This window comes from Ciconia boyciana, chromosome 2 (genome assembly GCF_034638445.1).
Source record: "Ciconia boyciana chromosome 2, ASM3463844v1, whole genome shotgun sequence".
Lineage (NCBI taxonomy): Eukaryota > Metazoa > Chordata > Aves > Ciconiiformes > Ciconiidae > Ciconia > Ciconia boyciana.
The window spans coordinates 42067198-42080306 of NC_132935.1; the positions used below are offsets into that span (position 1 = coordinate 42067198).

A 13109-nucleotide genomic window follows, 5' to 3' on the forward strand; every position below is an offset into this window, starting at 1 on the left:
CTTGACAGAAAACAGCAGGAGAAGCTTGACATACTCTCTACCAAACAGGAGCATGTCCAGGAGCACTCCCAGCGCTGACCTTTGGGCAGCTGCAATTCCTCCTGCCGTTACTTTATGCCTGGATTATCTCCAGCCCTCAGGTAGTAGACTTTTTGTTCCAGTCTCCCGTGTGGCCCTTTGCAGTTGGTCCCCCACTTAACCCAGTCCTCTCTCCCACACAGGTCTTCTTTACTCCTTTCCTTCCTTCTCCCATCTAGATCATTTTCCCCCTGAATTAGCAATATTTGTCTCTCCTGTTGTTCTCCTGGCCACTCTGCAGCACTGATACTTGAAGCGGCAGCTCTTCAGGGCTAGGAATATGCCTACACAGCACGTTAGAAAGGACTTAGCAATGTATGGCCAGGGCATGGCAGAACTCAATGTGGATGATAAGAGAAAATGGGTACCTAGGGATATATTTAAGCAGAAGGGACAGAATCAGAGAAAAAAAAAGGGGGGCCTTGGTCCTCTAGATGCTGAAAATTCAATACAGTTTTCAGAGTTTTCCTGAAACAGGGCCAGAGACCATATTCTAAGGCTGCAAAGTTGACTGAATTGGTGCTGTACAGCTTGGAGCAAAGGCAGAAAGCAGAAGATTTAAATGGGAGAGTAAAAGGTGATCCAAGGATATTGAAGAAAAAAACAGTATGGTTGTCTAATCCTGCTTTCTTCTCTCACACACTGCATTATAGAAAGCCCATTGTTCCCTCTCTACCAGAGAAACGTTGTTAGAAAGAGTAAGTCCATCAGTGCAGCCATCCCTTTACCTGCAGCCAAAGCCCCACCATTCCCTCTCGCAGTGGCACACCAGAGCCGGGGCAGTCCCACAAGAAGGAGAAGGGAGGGGATGAGCAGGCTGGCAGCTAAAGGACAACATGAGCTGCAGCCACCATTTAGCCCAGTCTGAATCCTCTGGACACCTGTCAGTAGCCATTTCATATATTGCTAAACTTGAACTATAAACTGCAATTGGTAAATCTGCAGGATAGATCAAAACACACCTGACAGACCTTCAAATTATCAACTATTATAGCTGTTTGATTACTTTGGAACCGCTACCAATATGTGACATCAGCTCAAGGCCATGGCTGCAACTGTCTACATCAATCCAGTGAAGCTCTCTGCAGAAAGATGTCAGAACAGAGACAAAATAGGCTCTCTCCAGAAATAGTTAATCAATAGCTTGCTAGGCTGACTGAATGCCATTAGATACAGTGGTGCACTTACTGTATATAAATCGTGACCTGTCTTCTGTATCATTCTCAGTCACCTCTCCTGCCATACTGGTAGTTACCAGTTTTCCACTTGGAAGTTTTGGGGCATTACCAGAAATGTTCATAGCATCATGGATCTGGGGAACCGTGATAATACTCTGTTGTGGGGTTTGGTTTCTTCTAGGGAGGAGGAGGAGGTAAGGAATCTCTTTGTAAATGCATCTCAGTGTAGTCTTCACTTCTGTGAAATATACTGTGTACATAACTAAAAGAAGTGTAATCTTAAGACTATCAGATGGACAGATGCAGGATAGCATGGGCAACACTGTAGTTTGGTCTTTTGAGAGATTTATTTTACAACAGAATTTTTGTGTATGGGCTTTTTAATAATAGTGAGGTAACGCCTAGACATAGCTGTAGATACAAATCTATGCATAAATGAGGTAATTAAAATATGAATATGCATGTTCTGATTTCCTAAAGTACTGGGCTATATTTTTACCTGCATTGTAATCACAGCTAATACCTATTTATATCTGATTATAGTTTAATACCTACTTACAAACATTTTCATATTATCAGTCTATCATATCTAGTTACACAGTTTTAACACAGATAATATTTATGTACCTTACTATGTCAAATATATATTCCTTAAAAGCATTTATCCTACTGGCACATTTACATAAGGAGCAAGTAATTTGCTTACCCATTGAATTTTGTATTTTTCAGCAGTCATTTTCTTGTTTTACTTTAAAAAGTTTAATAAAAAAGGTGAAAATAACCTTCAGATAATAACCATCAGAAATTTACTAGAAAAACTAAAGTATTATCTGAAAGTTATTTTAGCAGCTATGGTGTTCTTATGCAGGAAAATAGTTTTCTGACTGAGAATAAAAAATACCATTTAAGCATATGCTTCACTTTAAGCACCTCCTTAACTTAAAGCATGTGCTTAATGACACTATGCCTGAAAGACTAACTCTTTATGCTTACTGAAGATCATGGCAAAATTCTCGTTTTCAGCAGGATCTGGTCCAAATGGGATATGCCAATAATAACAAACTTTCTACACTCAAAAGGCTATTCCCCTTGGTATTCAAATTGAATTGTGAATACCATTGGCCCAAAATGTATCAGACAATATTAGTGGGATGGATTATTCATTTATGGGACAATTATGTGACTGTGCATGTTAGCTGGTGGCAACAATGTCACATTTAAACAAGTGAAAAATATACTCCTGATCTAGGGAAAAATGACATAATCAAACTGCATTTTATTATGTTTATTATAATACAGGCTGTTAAAGTCATTCTTTCTTGTATGCCATAGACCTCACAATAGGCTTACTCCTTAAAGGGGAGAAAATTATTTGTCAATGTACTATTTGTTTGGGGTATTTTTTTACATTTTTCACATTACAAAAAGCCTAGCATCATCATTTTACTTACCTGGAAGTCCTGGAGGGGAGATCTTTATACATACTTCTAAATTCCGCTTTTGTTTGTGTTTTGTAGGCGACCAGGTGAGCCACCACTTGAAAATGGGTTCCTCCCATACCTGGGCTGTGCCTTGCAGTTCAGTGCCAACCCCCTTGAATTCCTCAGAGAAAAGCAGAAGAAGCATGGCCACATTTTCACTTGCCGAGTAGCGGGGAAATACATTCATTTCCTCACTGACCCTTTTTCATACCATGCATTGATACGCCAGGGAAAACACTTGGACTGGAAAAAGTTCCATTTTGCTACTTCTGCCAAGGTACCACTTTAAAAATGGTTTTAATATCTAACATGCAAAATATCTGCTGGCAGGACAGAAATACCCAGTTAATCCCTATAGCATAACTATGCCTTTGAAATATCATTGGGTTCACATTTCTGCACTTCTATTGGTTTAAAACATTAGGGTCTTTTTTTCCCTTTCCTTAACGGAAAGGAAATTTGCAGTGATTTGGATTGTCCAAGAATGACATTATTTACTACATTTTCATGTAGTATCCCAAATTGCTAAAGTAGAAATACAATTAGCACCATCTGCAAAATGATAATACAGCTTGCTGAAGCTGAAACCTTCTTCAGGAGGTGCTCACCACTATGGAAGATTTGGTCCTAATGCCTTAAAAAAATGATGCAACGCAGTAGGAGCTCAGTCAAACTCTTACTGAAGTAAGCAAAAAGTGTCTTGTTGATGTCAATGGGAGTTGAATGAAGGTCTAGGTAACCATGTCCATTTATTTGTAAGCATCTATTCAAATCTATTTTCATTTGCCTACTTAACTGCTATGGTTCACTGAGAAAATATCAGTTCTAGTATTAATACCCCTTATTACGCTTCCTTCTAGTAAGCTATGAAGTTATACTTTGGCTTTAATTTTTGTTAGGCTTTATCATCAAGGTTATGGCAGGCCTTATTTATCATGCATGCAATTTATTTTGTGACAGGCTTTTGGGCATGGTAGCATTGACCCAGCAGAGGGAAACACCACTGAAAATTTTCTTCAGACTTTCATTAGAACCCTTCAAGGTAATGCCTTAGATGCCCTCATTGAAGCAATGATGGAAAACCTACAATACGTCATGCTGCAGTCAAGAACATCTAAACTTCAGTCTAATGCCTGGGTGACAGAAGGACTTTATACGTTCTGTTGTCAGGTGATGTTCGAGTCTGGCTTTTTAACACTTTTTGGTAAAGAATTTAATTCAAATCATGACAAAAATCTAGCATCAAAGCAGGAAACTGAGAGAGCTCATATCCTAAATGCCCTTGAAAACTTCAAGGAATTTGATAGGATCTTTCCAGCGCTCGTGGCAGGGCTGCCTATCCACCTCTTCAAGAGTGCCCACAGTGCACGTGAGAAGCTGGGAGAGGCACTCCTCCACAAGAACCTCCTGAAGAGGGACAACCTCTCTGAGCTTGTCACCCTCCGCATGTTCCTGAATGACACTCTGTCAACCTTCGATGACATGGAAAAAGCGAAGACCCACGTGGCGTTGCTCTGGGCCTCGCAAGCCAACACCATTCCTGCCACATTTTGGAGCTTGTTCTATCTTCTTAAGTAAGTCCCAATGCTTCTTGTTTCCAAACAAGAAAAATGTTCGTTATCTTTCAGAAACCAGTTCATTAATACAGGCAAATACCACTGCTTGATACCTCATCAGTGTCAAAAAGCTTACTGATTACAAAAGAAGTGGCATGTTGTTCTGGACTTCCACAGAAACCCCGTTCACTCATCTGAGACCAAGTAGTGGTACCACAGAGCAATTCTGTAGAAGTTTTTTAAAAAAAAAAACAACTCCAGGGCAATGCTACACTTTGTCAAGAAAGCTTTGGAGTAAATCTGTATGATATGACATAAAAGTGCTGGTTGCAGTTAGAACATTAATTGTATTGAAGGCTCCCAATATAATCGGGCATTTTTAGACCTTCTCACTAGAGCAGGCAAAATGAGCTTTAACTTCATTATTGTTTTCACAGATAGTTAATAGAAAATAGTTTATACATTGACAGATCCTACTGAGGCTGCAGTGTAGACTGCAGCTGCTGAGCTTGTTACTCATGAGAGGAGTGCACAGTTCGGATAATACTATTAAATGTCCATTTTAGAGTGGGCTTCTGTGGAGTATAATCTACCTCAGCATGACTAAGTCCTAAGTATGTATCTAAATTGCTGACATTTTTATTTAGCCAGTGGTTTGCACCTTCATATCTACCTGCCAATGCTAATATCTGAGGTTCTTTAGTACTTTTCATTCCAAGAATGCACTGGCTGTAGGTCTTCTGGCCTTGGAGTCTTTTAACAGCCTGATTGATTGTGCCTTCATCAAGACACTATTGCATCCTGTATTATTATCTATATGTATTTCACCATAGCTCATATATTCCATGTCTGCAAGAAAGTCTAGACAGTGAAGGATACTATGTGGACTTTTAGTATTAGGAAGATTCTTTTCAGCTAGACAGAATATTGCCACATAATAGGACATCATCCAGGATAAGTGATGTTATAAAACTGATCTATGATCCTGTTCCTAAACTTTCTACCCACAGTGGGGCTATTTCCTAATCTACAGCTGATTGTTTTATTTCTTATTCTTGGCATTGCTTTTCAGTGACATATTACTGTTTATTACCTGAGTTATGCACATCAGTTCTGTTCCACTTGTCATTGGAGACAGAATCAAATACTTGGGGTTCTTTTCCTTTTTTTGAAGCTATCGTACCTTTGCCAAGACATGAAAAAGTGTGGTTGCAGCATTTTGCTGCAACATTTTCATTTTAGAAAGTTGTACTTGTCAGCTAACAAACTAAATTTTAGTCAGGAAGAAAGTTAATGGCAAACCCCTTTTTAAAGCATTCTTAAGTGTAAAATTGTGTTATACTTCTGCTCTTTTGATCTTAGGAGTCCAGAAGCAATGAGAGCTGCTACCAAAGAAGTGCAAAGTATTTTGGAAAGTGCTGGAGAGAAGATCAGCTTAGATGGCAAACATATTTCCTTGAACCGAAAACAGCTGGATAATATGCCAGTACTAGGTATGATTATTTTATGCAGGAGTACCAGAAATCACCCCACAATTTTCACAGTCTTCTATGTGTTACCGTATAAATGCTTGCTACAGAATTACTATGGAATTAGCCAACAAACACTAGAACAAAAACCTATACGTTCCTTACCAATAGCCAACACAATCAGTCTTCCCAATGTCCCAGGTGGTACTGAGAGTATCAAAATTCACATGAATAGGAATTTTTCGTGGGTAATGGCATGTCTCAATACTGCTACACTGCTACATAACATAGTATTGGAGACCCATGGATAATTCAGAACAATAGTTTGTTTAGTAATTACTTTAGATCAAATAAAAGCGTGTTGCCAAATTTTATATCCCAGTTCTTATGATGTGAAGCAATATCTTCTAATACTATTAATTTTATTTCTTCTTAATATTTTTCAAATTATAGGCACATTTTTCAAAAGTGTCTAAGTCACAGAGAGTTTTGAAAATGTCACCCTTTAACTACTGTTGCTTTAAAAAAAAAATCAGTTTATATTGAAACAAAAAAACCCCAAGTTACTTTTTCTGAGTACTGGTTTCTATGCTCCACCTCTTAACATTTCAGAAAATTCTGATCACTGCACTCTTTCTTTTTTTTGTTACATTTCCAGTTTTGACTGGTTTGTTCTTTATCTCGGAGTGAAAATGTGTCTCACTTTCAGATATTCTGTTGCACCAACTATAACTATTTTTCTAGGGGAAAGCAGATTATGTTTTCGGTGTTATCTGCAGAAGGGATAATAATGCTAAAAAGGAATGAGAAAGATACTTTCTTAGGCATTTAGAAAGTTATTGTTAAAATATTTCTTCTAATAAATGCAGGGTTTGACAATGGGTTTGAAATAGTTGAAAATGCATGACCTCGTCCAAGGACATACACGTACTATTTCCATGCTAATCATTCCTTTTCCTGTCCCTATAGACAGCATCATCAAAGAGGCAATGAGGCTATCAAGTGCATCCATGACTTTCCGAGTTGCCAAGGAGGATTTCACTTTGCACTTAGAGAATGATTTTTACAACATTCGCAGAGATGATATTGTAGCTCTTTATCCTCAGCTGTTGCATTTTGATCCAGAAATCTATGCTGATCCCTTGGTAAGTATTTATCAAAGCGCATTAAACTCTGAGCTCTAGCAGAAGCTAACGTGCCTTTTAGTAGAGCATTTATCGGGTGAACCCATGGCTGGTTTTCTGTTGTACTCCAGACAGTTTGTTCTTACAGCTGGAGACGTAATGATAGGCAAGAAAAAGACTAAAGTCAGTGCAAGCACTATCTGCAAAACATGTTTTAGTGTAACCAAAAAGTGTGCTGCCAGCCCAAGAGAGCCTTCTACTTACTGCCTCCTCAGTGAGGAAAGATCACCATTATGGGGGTGTTCAAGGGAGGACAAGGATAAGGATAATATTTTCCCACATGCACAGAATGAGAAATCTTCCGGTTCTGCTGCCTGAACAAGGATGCAGGTTATAATCCTTATTTTAAGAGATCAGAGAAGAAAAAGAGAGTTATCAGCAAAGAACCTGGGATCATGTCCCACATACCAGAGCTTCTCAGGGGCTACCCTCTCCAAAACAGCACCATGGGGCCTGGTGCTACTGTACCATGCTTACTGCTAGAGTCTCTTCTTTCCCAGCCTGCATTTTGTGTCTTAATGGCATTATCTAGTCTTTGCAGGTACTCAAATGTCAAGTAACTCTTTTGTGGTTTTTATTACAGACATTCAAATATGATCGCTTTCTCAATGAGAATGGAGAAGAAAAGACTGACTTCTACCGCAAAGGTCGCAAGTTAAAGTATTACTATATGCCATTTGGAACAGGCATAGCAAAATGCCCTGGCAGGTTATTTGCTGTCCATGAAATTAAACAATTTTTGGCTTTGATTTTTTCATATTTTGAGATAGAACTTGTGGACAATAATGTGCAATGTCCTTATTTAGATCAATCCCGTGCAGGACTGGGTATTTTGCAACCAGTCAATGACATTGATTTCAGGTATAGACTGAAATGTCTATGAATATATATTTTCAATACACTGTATAACATACACTTTATATATATTTTACGTATATATGCAAATGAAATGTTGCAAGTCTTGGGGGAAAATCTCTATGAAGATGGTAATTCATCAGTCTAATGGAAAACGCATAATGTATACCATTATGGTACCAGAATGCAGTGGGTTTAATGCACTGTGTTGATACAAATGTTTCCCCTTTTACCAACCATTTGAAATGCAAGTTAAGATTCTGAATTGTGCATGTATAGTAGTTCTTTTTTTTTCTGTCAGCAAATACTTTCCCAGAGTTAGTTAGAATTTCATCAGCTAATTCAAACTAATTGTCAAAATTCAACTACAGTTAAAACTTATTCTTTTTTATAATTGAAATGTTGGGGATGGTGGTTCTCCCCACAGGTGAAATAAAAATTTTGTTGTATGAAGGCAGATTCACCATGGGGAGGGGAGAGTTTCCTGGGGAAGTACCTGTATGGTTTTATGAAAAACTAGAAAAAGACTTGAAGAAAATCTACAGAAATGTTCACGTTCTAGTGAAACTGCAAAACTTGTATTATATTCATTGTAATATACTTCTTTTCAGAAAGTTGTAACTCTATTAAAATAAATTATATTGGCTGAACCAGATGCATCTCCAGACTGTTTGTCATTTTAACGTCTTAACATTCTCAAAGATTTACACCAAAGCCACCTAAGCCAACTTTAAACTAGCCAGCTCAAACACCAATATGGAGATAAATAAATAGCCACCATATATTCACCAGTGATTCAGGTTGTATTTTGCACCATTCTCTGAACTCTGTATTTCCATAAGCCTCCATCGGTCATACTCCTTAAGTCTTCCTAGTCTAATTCCATTAAAGTTATCACGGGTAGTATGCCCACACATTTCACTTTTAGTGGTGGCATGTCCATAAGAACAATTGTAAGAACAAAGGGATAATATAATTTGGTTCTCTGTAACATCCCTGTCCTTTTCTGCTGCAAATGATGGATGGACAGATGTCACAAAAGTCCATTTTTTAATGAAACATCTTCAGGCTGAAAGAGATAGCTTTCTTATCATCTGCCAATGAAAAGAACAAATAGACTTAAAATATTGTTGTTATCCTGGTTTTGTATGTTTCTAAGGACTTATGGTCTGACCTTTTGTCCTTGACTCAAAAGTAAGCCTGATCACAGAAGATGAGATACAGGACTATTAGATATTTTCAAATTTCACATTCTGGCAAGATATCCAGTCTAGCTGATAGAGCTCTTCCTAAACATGGAACTTTGTATTGAGCCGTAGAACTGCTTTAAATTATGTATCCGTTTCTCTTCACTATCCACTGTGCTAAATATTCAAAGATAAATAAAAAGATTCTGTAGTGTGTGATTATTTATTCCGTGTGTGTTGTCTTTGTAATTTTATTTAATCTTTTTTCATTTTCAAAGGAGAACAGAGAACACCAATTTGTTGCCATCTACAATACATATAACATTAAACTACTATGTATAATGCAAGTGGCTTTGAATTATTACTTTGGTTCTCTTGGTAAGGGAAGCATCCAGTCTTTAGATACAGCTTGTTTTCACACTTCTGTCAATTATATTTTTGTATGATTTATATAAATTATAGCACATTCATTATAGCCTGACATTATCATTATAGCCTGATATTATCATAATTACATGTACTCTGGCACATATTATTACCATTAGAGTACCTACTTCCCCTTTCTTAAACAAATCCTGCTTAAAACAACAGGTTTTGAGGGTAGCAAGGCTATCCAGTGTTTTAAGCAAAATACCCTTCCTTGATGAAAAGGAATTCAACACAGAATTACAACAGCAGATAACAAAAGATAAGAAGAGGACTGCTAAACTAATTCTAGGTTTCCTGGAAAATTAAGCCTTCTTTTACATCCTCTTGTCTCCTTCAAACTGACTGCTCCAGACTGCTGTGACTGGGGTTTAATGTTTTCTTTCAGCTCCCTTGGTCTATGAGAAATTGAAGTATTCAGTAGCTTCTAGAGCTGTTCTGACTTTCAGCTACCCAAGGAATACCAACAGTAGACAACTGAGGGGAAGGTAAAAACACCACAGGAGTCACCCTGCAGATTAAAATCAAGTTCTGAACATTGTGGGGAGGCTACTGGCTTTATTCCCAAGTATCGATGCTCTCAGAGACAGCACAGGAGATAGAAAAGCCTACTTGGCACTTCTTCCTCCTTCCCCTGCTGTGTGATAATCCTGGTCCACTGGATTTATGTTCTCAGGGCTTTGCTTGACTGGCCCCATCTCATTACCCAGACTTCCCCACTATGCCGACAGTGTGCGCATTAGGTCAGATGCCTGTTTTCTTTCCTGGGACTCTGAAACCCACTCTTCCCTCAACTACTAAAACTTCCCCTTGTTATATCCCTTTCTCATTCCTTCTGGATACTTGCCACATGGGCAGATCTACAGAGGGTATTAGGAAAGGTATCGGTGTGGTCTCTCTGGTCCTTCAATCCCTTCATAGGGACTTCAGCATTTTAACTAGAAGTTCAGCTACGGGGAACCATGCAGCATTTTTCACTGCAGCAGGTATATAGGGTTAAGGTTCAGTTTCTATCTGAGATTTACTTTGTTGTATTGTTTTCTTCAGTGAGGATTAGGTCAGTCTTTAATGTTCAGAATGTACCAGATAAATGCTACAAATAGGCTAGGTTTTGTCTATAGCCTTCAGCCAATTTTGTACCAGAAGATGAAGAGCAAGCAAATAAAAATTGTGAAGTTCTGTCAGGTTGGACTCCTATTTACAAATTTATGTTTGGCCTTGGAGTCAATGCTAAAATTGTTGACATTCTAGACCAAAAGGGTCTAGAATGTCAACTTGCAACTTGCATTATTGCAACTTGCATAAATCCCTACAAATTTCTAATGGAAATAATCTAAACTGATGCTCATAAAAGTCTATTTCCAATTAAAATCACTATTTTCTAAAAAAAATCGTAATACATATCAATGCACATGGTAAACAACTTTGCTTTAAAAATTATTTACTCCAGTACGCAAAGTACAAAGTTTCTTTTTCAAAGAAATCTTAATAAATCCAAGTCCAATGGAAAAGAGAGATACTCCTGCTAGGGCAGATGTGACTAAGGAATGGCCAGAACTCCCCAACATTCATGCAACACAACTATCTTGTAATAATAACAATATAGATCTGCATAATTTTAAATGGCCAGCTTTAGTACACCTCACATTGCTCTGCTGGAGACCTAATTCAAATATTTCCTAAGAGAGCCAGCGAGATCATTCCCAGGCTAACAAACCACAGCAGAGGCAGGCACAAGGGTCCGTATCCATCCCACCCAAGTCCAATGCCTTAACTGCAGAGTTACTGTAAATTGGCAGAAGCCAGCACTGCTGCCAGACCATACCCAGGGTCCCACAGGGGTGGCTCAGGGGCTCCTGCCCAAACTCCTGCGGGAGTGCAGGCCTTGCCACTCAGCCCCCGTCCCTCCCCTGTTCCTGGGGTAGCAATTCTCAGTGGATGGCTGGACCCCTAACCTATGGATTGATGTTCAGTGGGAAAGAAGTATAAAACAGAGGCAACCAGCTTTTTCTGCCCAGTTCTGAACTCCTGTAACGTGAGCAGTTTATCAACGCATCTTCAGAGGACTCTGGGGAGCAATGCCACCTCCTAATGTTGACCTAGTGTTATGCAGCTGAAAAGATCCAGTATAACCTCCTGAGCATGCTTCCACTTTGTGACAAGAGACATACAGATGAACAGTTTGAACAGTTTTGCATAGGGATTTCTTCTTTTTTTATACTGGGCTATATACAAGTATTTTTGTTTGCTGCCATGGCTGCTAATTTTCTAACCTGAGTTAAACCCCTGTTACTGGGGTCACACAGATGCAAGTGAGGGGAGAAAAGAGTACAAAGTCTGTGGTTGCTATGCTTCAGCTAATGTAATCAAATACTTCAGCAATCAATAGTCATATGCCTTGCCAGGGTCATGGACACCACAAGGTTATAGCAGGACAATTCTCTTTGCTGCCTCTCCTAGTAGCAATACTTTTCTTAAGACAGGAGACCAAAAAAAGTAAGACTGAAGACCATAAAAGCAATTAGAAAAATATTGGGCAGTTCCAGGCTGGTGGGAAGGAGGCAGCCTCTGCCATGGGTTGTGTGAGTATTTCACATTATATACTTACTAGGTAAAATGCATAGAGATCTGGGCAGAAGGGGGGCAAAGACCTCACCCCCCAGGTGGGAGCCCTGAACTTTAAGTTAGCTCAGGCATTCACTCCTTTTCTCGGGGAATCTGTAGCCTGTTTTATCTGAAAAACAGAACTGATCCAACAGGACGATTTGCATGACTCCCTGACGATACCCTTATAGCTAAAGTGCTCTCTTCGCTGAGAAAAGATTCAGTTTCGACATGGGATTGAAGTCCCTGAGGTAGAAGAGGGAACTGAGTCCAGTCTCTCCCACACCCCAGGGGATGACTCTAACCTTGTGGTTGTCCTGTAAAGGGTGAGTAAGACTGAGGGGTACCCCCTGAGGGAGGCACAAGCACATTATAGATTAGGCACACCAAGGAGTTTAAGTGCTCAAGTTTTTTTGGACCCAGATGAGCTCTGCATGGGGGTAGCCAGGTGCCTCTGCACAGCAATCTTGGGAGTAGGAGCAAGACACAGGCAGCTGAGTGAGAGCAGGTGGCTCATCACCCAGCAGAAGGAGGCATTTTGGCTGAGCAGATGGGATCTAGGCAGTGAAAATGCTTTACAGTTTTCAGGCTAAAAGAAATCTTTACCTCATCATGGAGTTCTTGGAGGTGACGTGATGACTTTACTAATGAAACAAGACACCTTATCAGAAAACAAGACAGTTTTACATTTCTGAAACCATGCTGACCATAGCTGTTGTTCACTAGCTGGGATTCATCCACAGAGAAACTACCCCAGATAAGCTTTTGCTGGATGTTAAGGGTCATGTAAGACTACCCTGGGCAGAGTCATCTGCCTCCAGCAGGCTGAACCAGCTCCTTTCCAGCAACTTGAGGATGAAGCAGCAGCAGCCACGCTTGGAGGCAGTGGTGGCAGGCTTAGGGGAAGGGGGATGCAGCGTGGAGGGGGCCCTTGTGAGCTGCAGCACACCGGTGATTTCCTCAAGGTTAAGGTTCAACCTGGAACTGCTTGACAGGATGAAGCTAAAGCCATCCTAGCCAAATTTTAAAAGGAAGAAGCTGCCACTGCATTGTGTGGGGAGTCAATCTGCAAGGCTTGCTTTGAGGAGCTC

General features: G+C 39.6%; 1 protein-coding gene across 1 annotated transcript; it reads left to right on the top strand.

Moving 5' to 3' along the window:
• Positions 1–1370: 1370 nt before the first annotated feature.
• CYP7A1 (cytochrome P450 family 7 subfamily A member 1) lies at positions 1371–8077 on the top strand. Its single transcript, XM_072851258.1, has 6 exons — positions 1371–1450; positions 2774–3014; positions 3698–4311; positions 5656–5786; positions 6732–6907; positions 7530–8077. The coding sequence occupies exons 1-6, from the start codon at positions 1371–1373 to the stop codon at positions 7827–7829; spliced, it is 1542 nt and encodes a 513-aa protein (XP_072707359.1). The 3' UTR covers positions 7830–8077.
• The last annotated feature ends 5032 nt before the right edge of the window (positions 8078–13109 follow it).